The sequence below is a fragment of the Geotrypetes seraphini genome, chromosome 10, assembly GCF_902459505.1.
Source record: "Geotrypetes seraphini chromosome 10, aGeoSer1.1, whole genome shotgun sequence".
Classification (NCBI taxonomy): Eukaryota; Metazoa; Chordata; class Amphibia; order Gymnophiona; family Dermophiidae; genus Geotrypetes; species Geotrypetes seraphini.
In genome coordinates, this window is record NC_047093.1 from 94,128,757 (window position 1) to 94,143,330 (window position 14,574).

Consider the following 14,574-nt stretch of genomic DNA (forward strand, 5'->3'; position numbering starts at 1 on the left):
ATCTTGGATTTTCTTCAAACTTTTTTAAAGTATATTTTTTGCCCTTAGGAGCTTCGTTTTTATCTCATATGGTCTATATTTACAATTAAACAGAATTTCTTTACAACTTATGACATAACAGCGTGTGTTTCTGTAACAATTATTTGGGTACCCAGAAAACCATGTGAATATCATGTCATTATGCTTCTTTTCTGGAAACCTGAGCAATTCTGGGTTTGTTTTCAAATTTTCAATGTACTTTTTACCACTGTGCCAATAAAAGCCAAACAAAAAAATCCATACCATGAAAAAGCTCATACAATACATTTTGAATGGGAGGTTTGCAATGAAAATAACAGCCAATAGGTTAATTTACGCCCTTTGAAAATGCACTGGTTTAAACGTTCTCAGCATTACCTCAACTGTGCAGAGCAGGACATTTAACATTCTACAATTCTGACAGCTATCAGATGCCTTTCTTCAAGGTTTATTATTTAAGTAAAAGTTTGCTATGATTTTCTAGCAAATGAGCCTGCGTGGTATAACCAATAGAGTGCTAGGTTTGTACATTACCAGATTTGTGCTGGGCTTGGGCATGGTCTTCCGTGCTCTGTGGACCTTCACCTCAGAAGTGACAACCCCTGATTTCTTAACATCGGCATCGTTACTTCCTTCCCCGAGCTTGGCAGACAGTGTTGCTTGTGTTGGGGAAAATGTATTTGGAGTTCTTGCTTTACTTGCTGCAGCTGGAAGAGTTTTTGTGGCGTGACCACTAACAAAAGCATTTGGGGTGCTGATAGTCCTTAGGGGCTGCTCTGGGGCAGTCTGCTTATTTAAAATATAACCATTGCTTCCTGTTACAGAAGTCTGTGTGTGATCATTCAATTTCATATGATTTTGCTTTCCACCTTCACTGTTTCTTTCTGATATCCCATTCTCACTTATCCTGTTTAGTTTACTACTGGAGTCCTGCTGAATTGCCTTCATACTTTCCTGAAGGTTCTTGATTGGGTTCAGATGGCTCTTTATTTCAGTTCTTTCAAAAGAGCCATTAGTTTCTCCATCAGCAGTCATTTTTGGTTCCCCAATTAGCTTCTCTAAACTTCCATCTGCAGCCATGGCATCACTTACTGTAAAAATATATTTAAAAAAATAATAATGATTTAAAAACCATAATTCAAAGCACAAATAACCCAAGTACAAAATACAGCAAAAAAACCCAAACAAACCCATAACACAAAGATGACCATCGAACAAGAAAAAATTTTTGAAGGAGCATGTTAAAATCACAGATTGAGATGTATGAAGTATTTATTTTATTTGGTTTTATTTACCACCTTTTTGAAGAAGTTCACTAAAGGTGATGTACAGTAAGAATAAGTCAAACTCAAGCAATAGACATTTACAGCAGTAAAAAAAATATTGTATATACTCGAATATAAACCAGTATTTTTGGGTCAGTTTATATTTGGGTCAGTGCACCCCCTCCCAGAATTATGGCAGGCTGCCGCCAAGCTCTCCCCTCCCCCCCAAGGCTGTCCCCCTCCCTTCCTGCCCTGTCCTCCTACCTCTTCTGCCAATCCCTGGTGGTGCAGCAGGCAGGAGCAAGTTTTCCACACTCCTGCCTCGCTGCTAACCTGGTTGGTGGTGGCTGCCGCGAGATCAGGTTTCTTCTGCTGCTGAGCAACAATGAGCAGAAGCCTGCTTTCACGCTCCTGCTCGGTGCTGAGCGGCTTCCTAACTGGCTCCCACAAATTCTTGCAAATCCTGAGAGCCAGTCAAGAAGCTGCTCAGCGCCGAGCAGGAGCGCCAATGCGCACTCCTGCTCGTTACCACTCAGCAGCAGAAAAAAAAACGGATCTCACAGCAACTACCACCGACCGGGTTAGCAGCGGGGCAGCAGCGCAAAAAGCTCGCTCCTGACCAATGCACCTCTGGACCACCAGGGATCAGCAGAGGAGGTAGGAGGATAGGGCGGGGGAGGGGGGGTGACTGGGTGCAGAGTCTGACAGTGGAGGGAGGGAGGAAGGAGGCTGGGTGCAGAGCCAGACAGGTCAGGGCATTTGAATATCAAGCTGCCCAACTTATATTCAAGTCAAGCATTTTTCCTCCTTTTTGGGGAGAAAATGGAGATCTTGACATATTTGGATTGACTTATATTCGAATATATATGGTATTCAGATTACAATACAAAGTATGACATAGTATGTTACAATGTCAACACAATACATGAATTAAGAGCTCTTAACTTGCATTTCAAGATACATGGATAAGACCAGAGTGCAAAAAGTAAATATATTTCAAAATTTGAGAGACAACTGCCACCTACTGTCCAGCACAACATATCAGGATTAAGGGGTGAGGGGGTGGTGGCAACAATCTATTTCCTTGAGCTGTTAGACCAACATAGCAATGCTCAATCTGGTAAAGGCAAGAGTAGAAAACAAAATATGGAGCAAATTCTATAGACAGCGTCCCGATTTTATGCGGCCTACCACTGCCTAAAAACCAATTGGGATTCACATTTTTTGGGGAAAAAAACTCTCGAGGTAGGCGCCTCCAGGAACCTAGTGGCCGCCTAACCTTGCCTAAGGCTAGGTGTGGTTTCGCCCAGAAGTGGCCTTAGGTGAGCTTAGGGAGCCCTAGGCAACTCTAGGTGTCTCCCTAAGCCAGTGGAAGGCACCTGAAATGTAGACCAGCCTTCAAGTAAACATGGCCACTGAACTGATCAGCAAGGGAACCTCCCTGCCTCGATCAGTTTAGAGGCAATGGTAGGGACCCGTTTCTTCCCCCTCCCCGGGCGAAGACTACTGGCAGGAGGAAATGTCCATTCCCTCCTGCTGGGACCCCCGAAGCCCCACCCCACCCCTGAATGTTCGCGGAAGGAGGAGTACCCAATTCCTCCTACCACCACCCCACTGACACATTCCCCAGCAGGAGTGATGCCCAGTCCCTTCTGCCGGATACTCCCCCCCCTCCATAATGACCACAGCAGGAGGGATGCCCAGTCCCTCCTGCCGGATACCACCCAGCCCCACGTAATGACCTCGGCAGGAGGGATGCCAAGTCCTATGGGGGAGGGCCTAAGGGATATGGCAAATCAGAATCTTGGGCCACTCCCAGTGCATCCCACAAAGCACTGGGAGACAGGCCTAATATTCCAATTGGCCCAGGTGCCTAAAGCCCCTCCTTTGGGCCAATCAGGCCCTTAGGCCCCTCCCTGGTGCATCCCACAATGTATCGGGAAGGGGCAGGCCCACCATTCAGATGAAGGCGAGCATGACGGACGGACGGACAGAGGAAGCATCCGGCCAGCTAACTACTAAAAGTGGGGAGGGGAGTTAGGGGGGGTTTGTCCAGCTTTTGCCTCATCTCATTTTTGATCAAAGATTTTCAATAATGAATTAAAGATAGGCACTGGATATCATTATCCCATAACAGGAACGTAGGATCTTTCCCATTCAGGAAGCCTCTATAGCAGCAAGGTGATTCTCAGTAAACTTTTATCCTTTTATAAACTAAACATGCTAATGTTTGCTTCATTTAGTTATGCACCATTTATAACATTTTACAGAGAACAAAGTCAACCTCAGGACTTCATGAGCCAAAGCATCTTCTCAGACTGAGTAATGATGAATAAGTTGCATCATGTAGTGATGTGTGAATGAGTGTGGGTGTAGGGAAAGCCTGCAATATGTCTCTTGAGTCCACCTACACACAAAGTCAGAAACCTCAGTATTCTAATAGTAACACAATAGATGACAGAAGAAAAGGATCAATTGATTCATTCAGTTTATCCAGTAATCTCTGATCACAGCAAATAATGCATCACATCAGAAGTTTGACCTCTTACAAGACATCATTGTTTTGACAATTAGCATTTGTTTACTTTCCCATCATTTCTCCATGACCTTAAATGGATTAGGGATGGGATTTGTGTTGCTACCTAATACCAAGACCCCACTCCAAATTCTCTCTTCCTCCCCACCCACCACTCCTTCTTAACAAACTCCATAATAATCTAACCTTAAATTTCAGCAAAGCCTTTGACACGGTTCTTCATAGGAAGCTTTTGAATAAACTTGCCAGGCTGAAGTTAGGATCCAAAGTATTGAACTGGAATAGCAACTGGTTAACTGACAGATGCCAGAAGGTGGTAGTTAATGGAATTCATGCGAAGGAAAGAAAAGTGAGTAGTGGAGTGCCTCAAGGATCAGTGCTGGGGCTGATTCTGTTCTATATATTTGTGAGCAATATTGCCAAAGGGTTAGAAGGATGATACCAAGATTTGTAACAGAGTGCATATCCCAGAAAGAGTGGAAAATATGAAAAAGGATCTGCAAAATGTTAGAAGAATGGTCTAGTGTTTGGAAATTAAAATACAATATAAAGATTTGCAGAGTGACTAAGGCCTAGATTCACTAACAATAGCAACTCAATTATTGTTGGCCGATTCTCTGGCCGATTTTCCAACAGCGATTGATTCACTATTAAGTTTGTATACAAATGATTTGCACGAAGGTGCAAATCATTTGCATGCAAACTCACTGAATCAATCGCTCAGTGAGCGATTGAGTCAGGGCAGAGCCCTGACAGTAGTGACAGGAGAAGCAGCCTCCTATCACTGCTGTCAGGGCTTCTGCCGGCTTTTTTTCTTTTTTTTTAATGGGTCAGATATTTTGCACGCATTACACACGCAAAATATCTGACTAATAAAAAAAAAGCCTCTTCACCCCACCCCCCCGACAAAACGCTCCCTCCCTTACCTCCCTCCCCGAACCAAAAAAAATAGCAGGAGATGCCAACTCCCTCCTGCCATTGGCCCCCGACCACCTAAACCACCCCATGCCAAATAAATAAATAATAAATAATAACAGCTTATATACCGCAATACCGTGAAATTCTATGCGGTATACAGAAGATTAAGCAAAGGTAACAAATTGAATTGACTTTAAAAGGGGAGGAAGAAAGAGAATTAATAGGAGAAATTCATTGTTGAGGAGAGAGTGATCAAAAGGACAAGTTAATCACTATAGAGGGGAGAGAGAAGAGAGGATCAGTTGTCTAGATGCTTTAGGAACAAGTGTGTTTTTAGACGTTTCCTAAATTCCCCATAAGTAGTGGGCGAAAGCAATTGTTCTAGGTCTTTACCCCATGATGCTGCTTGGTGTGAGAGAAGGTGTTCATGGTGTTTTTTCAGTTTACAACCTCGAACTGGAGGGGAAACGAAATTGGAATGTGAGCTTCTCTTGTGTCTGTTGGCTGAGAAGAAGAAAAGGTCAGTTATGTATTTAGGGGCAAGTCCGTGTAGTGCTTTAAAGCAGAAGCAGACAAATTTAACCTTTACGCGCGCCGCCATTGGCAGCCAATGCAGCTGCCGGTAGTAGGGTGTCACGTGGTCAAACTTCCTCAGCCCAAAGATCAGTCTGACTGCTGCATTTTGCATCAATTGTAAACGTTGCATATTCTTTTGGGAAATTGCTAAATAAGCCATGTTACAGTAGTCAAGTAGATTTAGTACGAGGGATTGGACTAGGGTTCTGAATGCCGATGTATCGAAGTAAGCTTTAATGGATCTGAGTTTCCAGAGAGTAAATAATCCCTTTCTGATTAAGGAGTCTACCTGGTCTTTCATGGTTAGGCATTGATCCAAAGTTACACCTAGTATCTTAATGGTGGGCTGGATAGGGTAACTAAGTTTATTGATACATAGTGGTGATTTGGTGTCAAGCGGATGTGACGAAGCAACGAAGAAAGTTGTTTTTTCTGAATTAAGTTTGAGCCTAAAGTTTTGTCATCCAGTGCTCCATCATGTTTATGGCTTCTGAAGCTTTGGGAATAGTTTCAGAGACAGAATTAGCGAATGGGATGATAATCGTAAAGTCATCTGCATAACTAAATAGTTTTATTCCCAGCTGGGTTAGGTGCGTGCCCAGTGAGGACATATAGACATTGAAGAGCAAAACACCAAACACCCCCACCACTCTCTCCTGCCATCAGAGCTCCCCCCACCGTGATCAAAAATATGGCAGGATGGATGCAAACTCCCACCTGCCATCGGCCCTGACTGAGGGTGGGATAAAAGACGGGACTATAAAGGAGTGGAGTTTTCTTGACCATATGAAGCTGAACTGAGGTTTTTTTTTCCACTTCTTTATGTTTGCCAGGCTGCATTTTGCCTATTTGGTGAACTCTAGGTGACTGATAGGAATACTTTGACTCATTATCTAGTTTGGACGAGGAGGATTTGAATGTGTATGATTCATCTGCTTCATCCAAAATAAAGATTGTGGTAATTGAAATCATCCATTGTTATACTGTTGCCCAATTCACCAGCCTTCTTAATCTCTGAAAACATTTCTTCATCTGTCTGCTCATTTAGTCCTGGGGGACGGTAGTATAGCCCTACTTTCATATTCCTTCCCTTCACATATGGAATTTCTATCCATATGGATTCCACACTGCTATCTGTGTTGCTCAGAATGTTTATTTGATTTGATTCAATTCCCTCTTTAACATATATCGCAAACCCCACCGCCCCTCCCCCCCAATTCGATCTACTCTATCCTTGCGATATAATGTGTACCATTGATTGTCCTCCTTCCACCTGAACTCTGAGATGACTATTATATTTACCTCATCATTCAGTGCTATATAGTCTAACTCTCCTATTTCATTTTCAGGCTTCTAGTATTTATATATACACACACTTCAAATTGTGTTTTTTCCTTGTAACTACAGAATGCTGAGAAGACAGGAAAAATGTGAGTCTTCCTCTTAAACATTCCTGGCTTTCTTTCACCATTATTAAAACCTCTCTACAGAGACTCCCTAAATATCCTGCTTCATTATATCATTCAAGGATACCGCACATCAAACCATCCGCTCCTGGGTGACTGTTGGCTTTACTACGCATCTCAGTTTTAAAGCTGCCCTGTCTCCTTTTTTAAATGTTAGTGCCAGCAGTTTGGTTCCATCTCAGTTAAAGTGGAGTCCATTCTTTTGGAACAAGCTCCCCTTTCCCAGAAGGTTGCCCAGTTCCTAACAAATCTAAATCTCTCATCCCTGCACCATTTGTCTCAACCACGCATTGAGACTTCGAAGTTCTGCTTGCCTCTTGGGTCCTATGCGTGGAACTGGGAGCATTTCTGCAAATGCTACCCTGGGGGATCTGGATTTCAGCTTTCTACCTAAGAGCCTAAATTTGGCTTCCAGAACCTCTCTCCCACATTTTCCTATGTCATTGCTACCTACATGTACCAAGACAGCTGGTTCCTCCCCAGCCCAAGGCACCACATTTATTATGGCCGCCATGGAGCTCAGAACTTGAAGATAGTCTTACGTCAAAGGAGCAGACTTGTCTAGGAGACAAGACACCTGAGAGCACAGCTTCTGACTACGTGCCTCTGGTAGACAGATGTGATCAACAGCTGTGTCAAACAAAATTCCCAGATACTCCAGGGATTGAGTCAATGTCAAATTGCTCTTTCGGTAATTTCCAATTCCAACCCAGATCCTCCAGGACTTGAATCACCTGATCCACTGTGTGCTGACCCTCGGACAACAAGGGGGCCCTGATCAGCCAATTGTCCAGGTAAATAAGCACTTGCAGTCCCATCTTGACAGGTGAGCTGTTACCACAACCATCATTTTGGTGAAAGTGTGAGGAGCTGTTATCAGGCCAAAGGGTAGAGCTGAAAATTGTTAATGATTTTTCAGAACATGGAAAAAACCTCCTGTAGTCTGGGAAAAATAGGAATATGCAAGCAGGCCTCTATCAGATCTAGAGAGGCTAGGAACTCTCCCAGGATTACCGACGCTATGACAGATCAAAATGTCTCCATCTGAAAGCACAGAACTTTGAGCGCTGAATTTACATGAGTAAAGTACAAAATGGGTCTCCAATCATCGAAGCCTTTTTTTGACACAATAAAGTATATGGAGTATCTCCCTGAGCCTGAGTCTTTAGGTAGCACAGTAGCTTGTACTTTTGACCGCCTTTTCTGGGCACCCTGCAGGCTTGTCCACAAACCAATCCATCAGAGGCCAGGCATATTCCAGCTTGTAGTTGGACCAAATGATGTCCAGAATCAGGTGGTCGGACAAAATCTGGATCCAGGCCTGCAAAACCACCAAAAGTCTGCCCCTATAGGAAGGGGGGCCTCCCTCGGCCTGGCGTCATTGCAATTTCTTGGAAGATGGAGCAGTACGGGAAGCAGAGACCTGGTTATGCCTGGATCTGGAGAAACTCTACCTGTAGCCCTGGGAGAATCTCTACTATGTAGAACCGAAATTTTACCAAGAGTGCCTGTAGCCATAAAAATTAGAGCGCCCTACAAGCAGAAATGGAATAAGCTGATGCTTTACCCAGGACCTGTATAATGTCATACAGAGTGTCAGCTATATAATCCATATCAGATACAAATAGCTGGGGGGGGGAAAACATCTCCCTCACTCTCCAATGTACATAGTCTAGAAAGACAAGCATGAGTTACAAAGGATGCCACTGAGACAGCTTTGACTCCCAGAGCCACTGCCTTAAAAAGTCTCCTGAAAATATCCACTCTGTGGTCCTGCATATCCTTGAGCACATCACCTTTGCTCGGAAGGGAGGTGCACTTAGTGATCTGTGTAACCAAGGAATCTACTTTAGGCTGATTAAAAAGTTGCTGACACTCCTGTGCCATAGGATTCAGCCTGGACATGGATCTCATTACATTGAGAAACCCTTCAGGAGAATCCCATTACACCGAAATCAAGACATTAAATGTCTGGATGCCAGGGGAATGCCAAGAATGGAACCGTCACTCCACACTTGAGGGAGGAGGAGGTAGAAGGAGCTGGCTATGTGTACAAATTCAGCTAATGCAGACACTCTGATATGATATCCGGTAGAATAGTAGACTTAAATAAACGCCGAACCGTGGGATCATTCCCAGGTTCTGAAGCCAAAATAGGATCTAAAGTGCCAGTGTACAGTCCTAGGTCCCCTGCCACAGGAGAAGCATCTGCAGAAGATAAAAGGATCAGTAAAATAATCTTCATTATCCGTATCCCCTGAGAAGAGGTCTCCCAATTCCTGGACACCGGCAGATTGTGAAATTGACTCCGCAATAGGGGCACAGCTCTCGTGAAAGGCATTCCACAAAAACTTCAACAAGTCTGTGAAGGCATCTGTCCCATGGAGCGCCGAGTCACCCTGTGATGACTTTACTTTGCTTTTCTTGGGCTGCAGGGCGTCAGCGTCAGCGTCCTTACACGTGGAAAGGTCATCATTTCCAAGCCCCAAAAACAGAAAAAGCCGCTCTTCTTGCCATCTTAGTACGCAGAGAAGAGTTTATGATGGTTGCTCCTGCCTCTCCAGGCCACATAAGTGACACACCAGAGGCACAGAATTTGCATAATTCTGGCTTGAATCTAGGGTAAAAGAGCCCATGGACCCCATCCCAACCAGTTTTGAGGAATGAAGTTTTGGTAGAGCAGGGAACTTTGGAAAAATAGATTGGTAAAAATCCAAGTTTGCCAGAGTCATGATTTTCATGCCTAAAAATGCTAAAAATAAAAACCCCACAAACTAAAGTGAAAAAAACAGCAAATTTAGGAGGGAAAAGAAAGAGTAACATGCAGGAACCCTCAAAAACTTTTTCAGACCCCCCCCCTCCAAATTCACCTCTTAGGTTATAACCATCTTACTCACTGTGACCTGTGCTGGCAATGTGCTGCAACCTACCTCAACTCTTTACTGTAGCTGGAAAGAAGAATCACTGCCTTATAATGGAAATGCTTCTTCAATGCTGATCTTCAGGATGCCAGTCAGATACGATGTCTGACCGCACCCGCATCCCCTGCAGGCTGACAGGCGCTATATCAGAAGGGGAAGGTGAAAAAATGCAGCCATCACCCTGCGAGACATCACTAAGCCTCTTATGGATGCCCAACAGCTTGTGCTCTAACTCCTGCTAAGCAGGAGGGATTAAAAGCGGGGATGACCCCAAGCTCCAAAAATACTTGTGCAGGCTGGCTAACAGGTACCACCATGAATCGGCCTGTCAGATGCAGACCGCAGTCTGCTTCTCTACACAGGCAAAGCTGATAACAAGTTGAAAGCCCTGAGCACTGAAATCACCAAATAAAAGTAGAAAAAGGGAGAGAACAGAAATACTCCTTCTGACTCATGTGCAGAAGGAAAAAACTGCAAGTGGCAATAGAGCTCCTACTGAAGTAGGAGGATCATAGAAAAAAACCTGGAGTGGATTTCTAATGCATATGGCTTGTGGCCATGGGCAATTACCCAATTGACACATCTATGCACTTGAACAAAAGATTAGGTTCTTATCTTTGCTAATCTTCTTTCTTGTAAATCCAAACTTTATTCCGCGACTAGTGGGTTAATTCTGTCTACCCACCAGGACTTTTAGCAAGCCTCATATTCAAGAGACTTAAGTTCCACCCTTCTCATCTCAGCAAAGTCCCTTCAAGAATCAGTTAGTTGTAAAGCAGCCAGGAACATCTGTAGAGGACAAAGACAAGAGAGAGAGAAGGGTATAGGGACACTCCCCAACAAATAAGTCTAATCTGCTCATAACAAGAAATGCAAAACAGCAACAATTAAACATAATTGAACCAGGTTAATAAACTAAAATGACAAAAAAAAAAAACCCCAGTGCTATATGGCGACACAGCCTGCACTGACAGAAGGGGACAGCCTAACTAGGGACCCCGCAAAACTGAGTACTAAACCCATTCTGATAGCACTCCTATAAAACCTGGTCAGAAAACATAAGAACATAAGAACATAAGAAATGCCTCTGCTGGGTCAGACCCGAGGTCCATCGTGCCCAGCAGTCCATTCACGCGGCGGCCCAACAGGTCCAGGACCTGTGCAGTAATCTTTTATCTGTACCCCTCTATTCCCATTTCCAGTAGGAATTTGTCCAATCCTTTCTTGAACCCCAGTACCGTACTCTGCCTTATAACGTCCTCTGGAAGCGCATTCCAGGTGTCCACCACACGTTGGGTAAAGAAGAACTTCCTAGCATTTGTTTTGAATCTGTCCCCTTTCAACTTTTCCGAATGCCCTCTTGTTCTCTTATTTTTCGAAAGTTTGAAGAATCTGTCCCTCTCTACTCTCTCTATGCCCTTCATGATCTTGTAAGTCTCTATCATATCCCCTCTAAGTCTCCTCTTCTCCAGGGAAAAGAGACCCAGCTTCTCCAATCTCTCAGAATATGACAGGTTTTCCATACCTATTATCAGACGTGTTGCTCTCCTTTGAACTCTCTCGACTAATGCCATATCCTTCTTAAGATACGGCGACCAATATTGGACGCAGTACTCCAAATGCGGGCGCACCATCGCCCGATACAACGGCAGGATAACTTCTTTCGTTCTGGCTGTAATACCCTTTTTGATTATACCAAGCATTCTATTCGCTCTCTTAGCGGCCGCTGCACACTGTGCCGACGGCTTCATTGTCATGTCCACCATTACCCCCAAGTCCCTTTCCTGGGTACTCTTATTCAATAACATCCCTCCCATTTTATAGTTGTACCCCGAGTTTCTGCTCCCCACATGTAATACTTTACATTTCTCAATGTTGAACTTCATCTGCTATTTCGCCGCCCATTCTTCTAATTTGTTTAAGTCCCTTTGCAACTTTTCGCAGTCCTCTGTAGTCCGAGCTCCATTAAATAATTTGGTGTCGTCCGCAAATTTTATTATCTCGCACTTCGTCCCTGTTTCTAGATCATTTATGAAGATATTAAATAGCAGCGGCCCGAGCACCGAGCCCTGCGGGACACCACTCGTGACCCTCCTCCAGTCGGAGTAGTGACCCTTCACTCCTACCCTTTGTTTTCTACCCTCCAACCAGTTTCTGATCCATCTATGTACGTCTCCTTCCACCCCATGGTTCTTCAGTTTCCAGAGTAGACGTTCATGGGGCACCTTGTCAAAGGCTTTTTGGAAATCTAGATATATGATGTCTATGGGGTCTCCTTTGTCCATCCGTTTGTTGATCCCTTCGAAGAAGTGCAATAAGTTCGTTAGGCACGATCTTCCCTTGCAGAAACCATGCTGGCTGGTTATCAGAAGTTCATGTTTTTCAAAATGTTGATCGATGTTTTCTTTTATCAGTGCTTCTGCCATTTTCCCCGGAACCGAAGTCAAGCTCACCGGCCTGTAGTTTCCCGGGTCACCTCTTGGTCCCTTTTTAAAGATGGGCGTAACGTTGGCTATCTTCCAATCTTCCGGGATCTCGCCTGTTTTCAGGGATAAGTTGCAAATTTGCTGCAGTAGTTCCGCTATCTCATCCTTTAATTCCTTCAGAACCCTTGGATGTATGCCATCCGGACCCGGGGATTTGTCAGTTTTTAGTTTTTCTATCTGCCTACGAACGTCCTCAAGGCTCACTTCTATGGATGTTAATTTTTCTGCCTGACTTCCGTTGAAGAATTGTTCAGGTTCCGGCATGTTGGACGTGTTTTCGTTTGTAAATACAGACGAGAAGAACATGTTAAGCCTTTCTGCCACTACCTTCTCCTCCTTCACCACACTTCAAAACAGAACTCCAGCTTACCAGTACTTGAAAAAGGCAGACAATCGGTGAATCAGCAAAGCCTAGGGTGGGTTCCTGGAATAAAGTGTGGATTTACAAAAAAGAAGATTAGCAAAGGTAAGAACCTAATCTTTCATTCTTGTACAATCCCACTTTGTTCTGGGACTAGTGCGATGTAACAGAGCAGTCCTGAAGAATCAGGATGGGACTGATGAGCCTGCTGCCAAAAGAGAGACTCCAAAAGCAGCATCCTGCTTGGGCACATCGATCCTGTAAAACTTAGAGAATGTATGCAAATAGGACCAAGCAGTGACCTTGCAAATCTCTTCCAAAGAGATCACCTATGGCTCTGCCCAAGAGAATGAGATACCACTGGTAGAATGAACCCTAACCGCAAGGGGGGGGCTTTTTCCCAGCTGAAACATAAGCCGCGGAAATGACCATATAGATCCATCTGGAAATGGTTGCCTTGGAAGCCGGCCTGCTCTTGTGGGCAGGACTCCCCTGAACAAAAAGATGGTCAGAGAGGCGAAAATCATTTGTAACCTCCAGATACCGCAACAAAAGCTTGGGCACATCCAAAGACAGCAACACCTGGTCCTGCTCCTTCGAGCCGGAGAAAGCAAAAACAGGAAGCTGGACTTCCTGATTCACATGGAAAGCAGAAACCACTTTCAGAAGAAAAGAAGGAACAGTTCACATCTTCATATCAATCCGTAATACACTAAAAGGGATCTCGGCAGGAAAGAATCTGAAACTCCAAAGCCTTGAGGGCGGAGGTAATGGCCACCAGAAAGACAGTCTTGATTGTAAGATCCATGAGGGATGCCTGGTCCAGAAGTTCATAAGGCAGACAAGTCAGAGAGCAGAGAACCAGATTGGAATTCTAAGTTGGACATGAAAGGCGCAGCAGAAGCCAAAACCTCAGAGTGCCCCACAGAAAATAGACTACATCCGTATGAGCTGCTAAAGAGCCCCTCAGAGAAGAAGGGCCCAAAACAAGAAAGACCGGCAATCTGCACCCTGGAGAGAAGCCATCGCCAGGCCTTTTCTTAGGCCATCTTGCAGAAACTCCAAGATACGAGGAATCGACGGAACAGACAGGTCCACCTGTCTCAGGACGCACCATGCCAGATAACATCTTTAAGCCCTCGCATAGGCAGTTACTGTGGATTCCTTCTTGCTGCGAAGCAACGTGACAACCATCACCGAAGAATAGCCCCAACCAGTCATGGCCGCACGCTCATTAGCCATGCCAAAAAACCACAGCGGATGCTCAGGCACAATCGGGCCCTGTGTGAGCAGGCAAGGGTGACAAGGGAGCCGAGGCCCTGATCTCGCTGGAGCCGAGCCAGGTCAACATACGACGAGCACCTCAGCCAATTGGGTGTGGCAAGGATCTCAGGAACTCTGTGAGTCTAGGAGGGAAGACATATAGAAATATGATGGCAGATAAAGGCCAAATGACCCATCTAGTCTGCCCTTCCGCAGTAACCATTATCTCTTTCTCTTTCCGAGAGATCCTATGTGCCTATCCCAGGCCCTTTTGAATTCAGTCTCTGTCTCCACCACCCCTTCTGGGAGACTGTTCCATGCATCTACCACCCTTTCTTTAAAAAAGTATTTCCTTAGATTACTCTGGAGCCTAAACCACTTAACTTCATTCTATGCCCTCTCAATGCCGTTTCCTTTCAAGTTAAAGAGAATCGACTCATGCGCATTTACATTATGTAGGTATTTAAACGTCTCTATCATAACTCCCCTCTCCCTCCTTTCCTCTAAAGAATACAGATTGAGATCTTTAAGTCTGCCCCATACGCCTTATGATGAAGACCACATACCATTTTAGAAGCCTTTCTCTGGATGACTACATACTTTTTATATCTTTTTGAAGGTGCGGCCTCCAGAATTGTACACAATATTCTAAATGAGGTCTCACCAAAGTCTTTTACAGGGGCATCAATACCTCCTTTTTCCTACTAACCATACCTCTCCCTTTGCAACCTAGCATCCTTCTAGCTTTCGCCGTCACCTTTTCA

General features: G+C 44.5%; 1 protein-coding gene across 11 annotated transcripts in view; it reads right to left on the reverse strand.

The window, feature by feature from the left end:
* EHMT1 (euchromatic histone lysine methyltransferase 1) overlaps positions 1-14,574 on the reverse strand; it is a 642,972-nt gene that overhangs the window by 408,662 nt on the left and 219,736 nt on the right. For 10 of the 11 annotated variants that reach the window (XM_033961438.1, XM_033961434.1, XM_033961436.1 and 7 more), the window contains one exon: positions 553-1,109. In XM_033961438.1, coding sequence (XP_033817329.1) covers positions 553-1,109 — 557 coding nt within the window. Of the gene's footprint in view, positions 1-552; positions 1,110-10,385; positions 10,490-14,574 lie in introns of all 11 variants that reach the window. The other variant, XM_033961439.1, reaches the window with a different exon arrangement.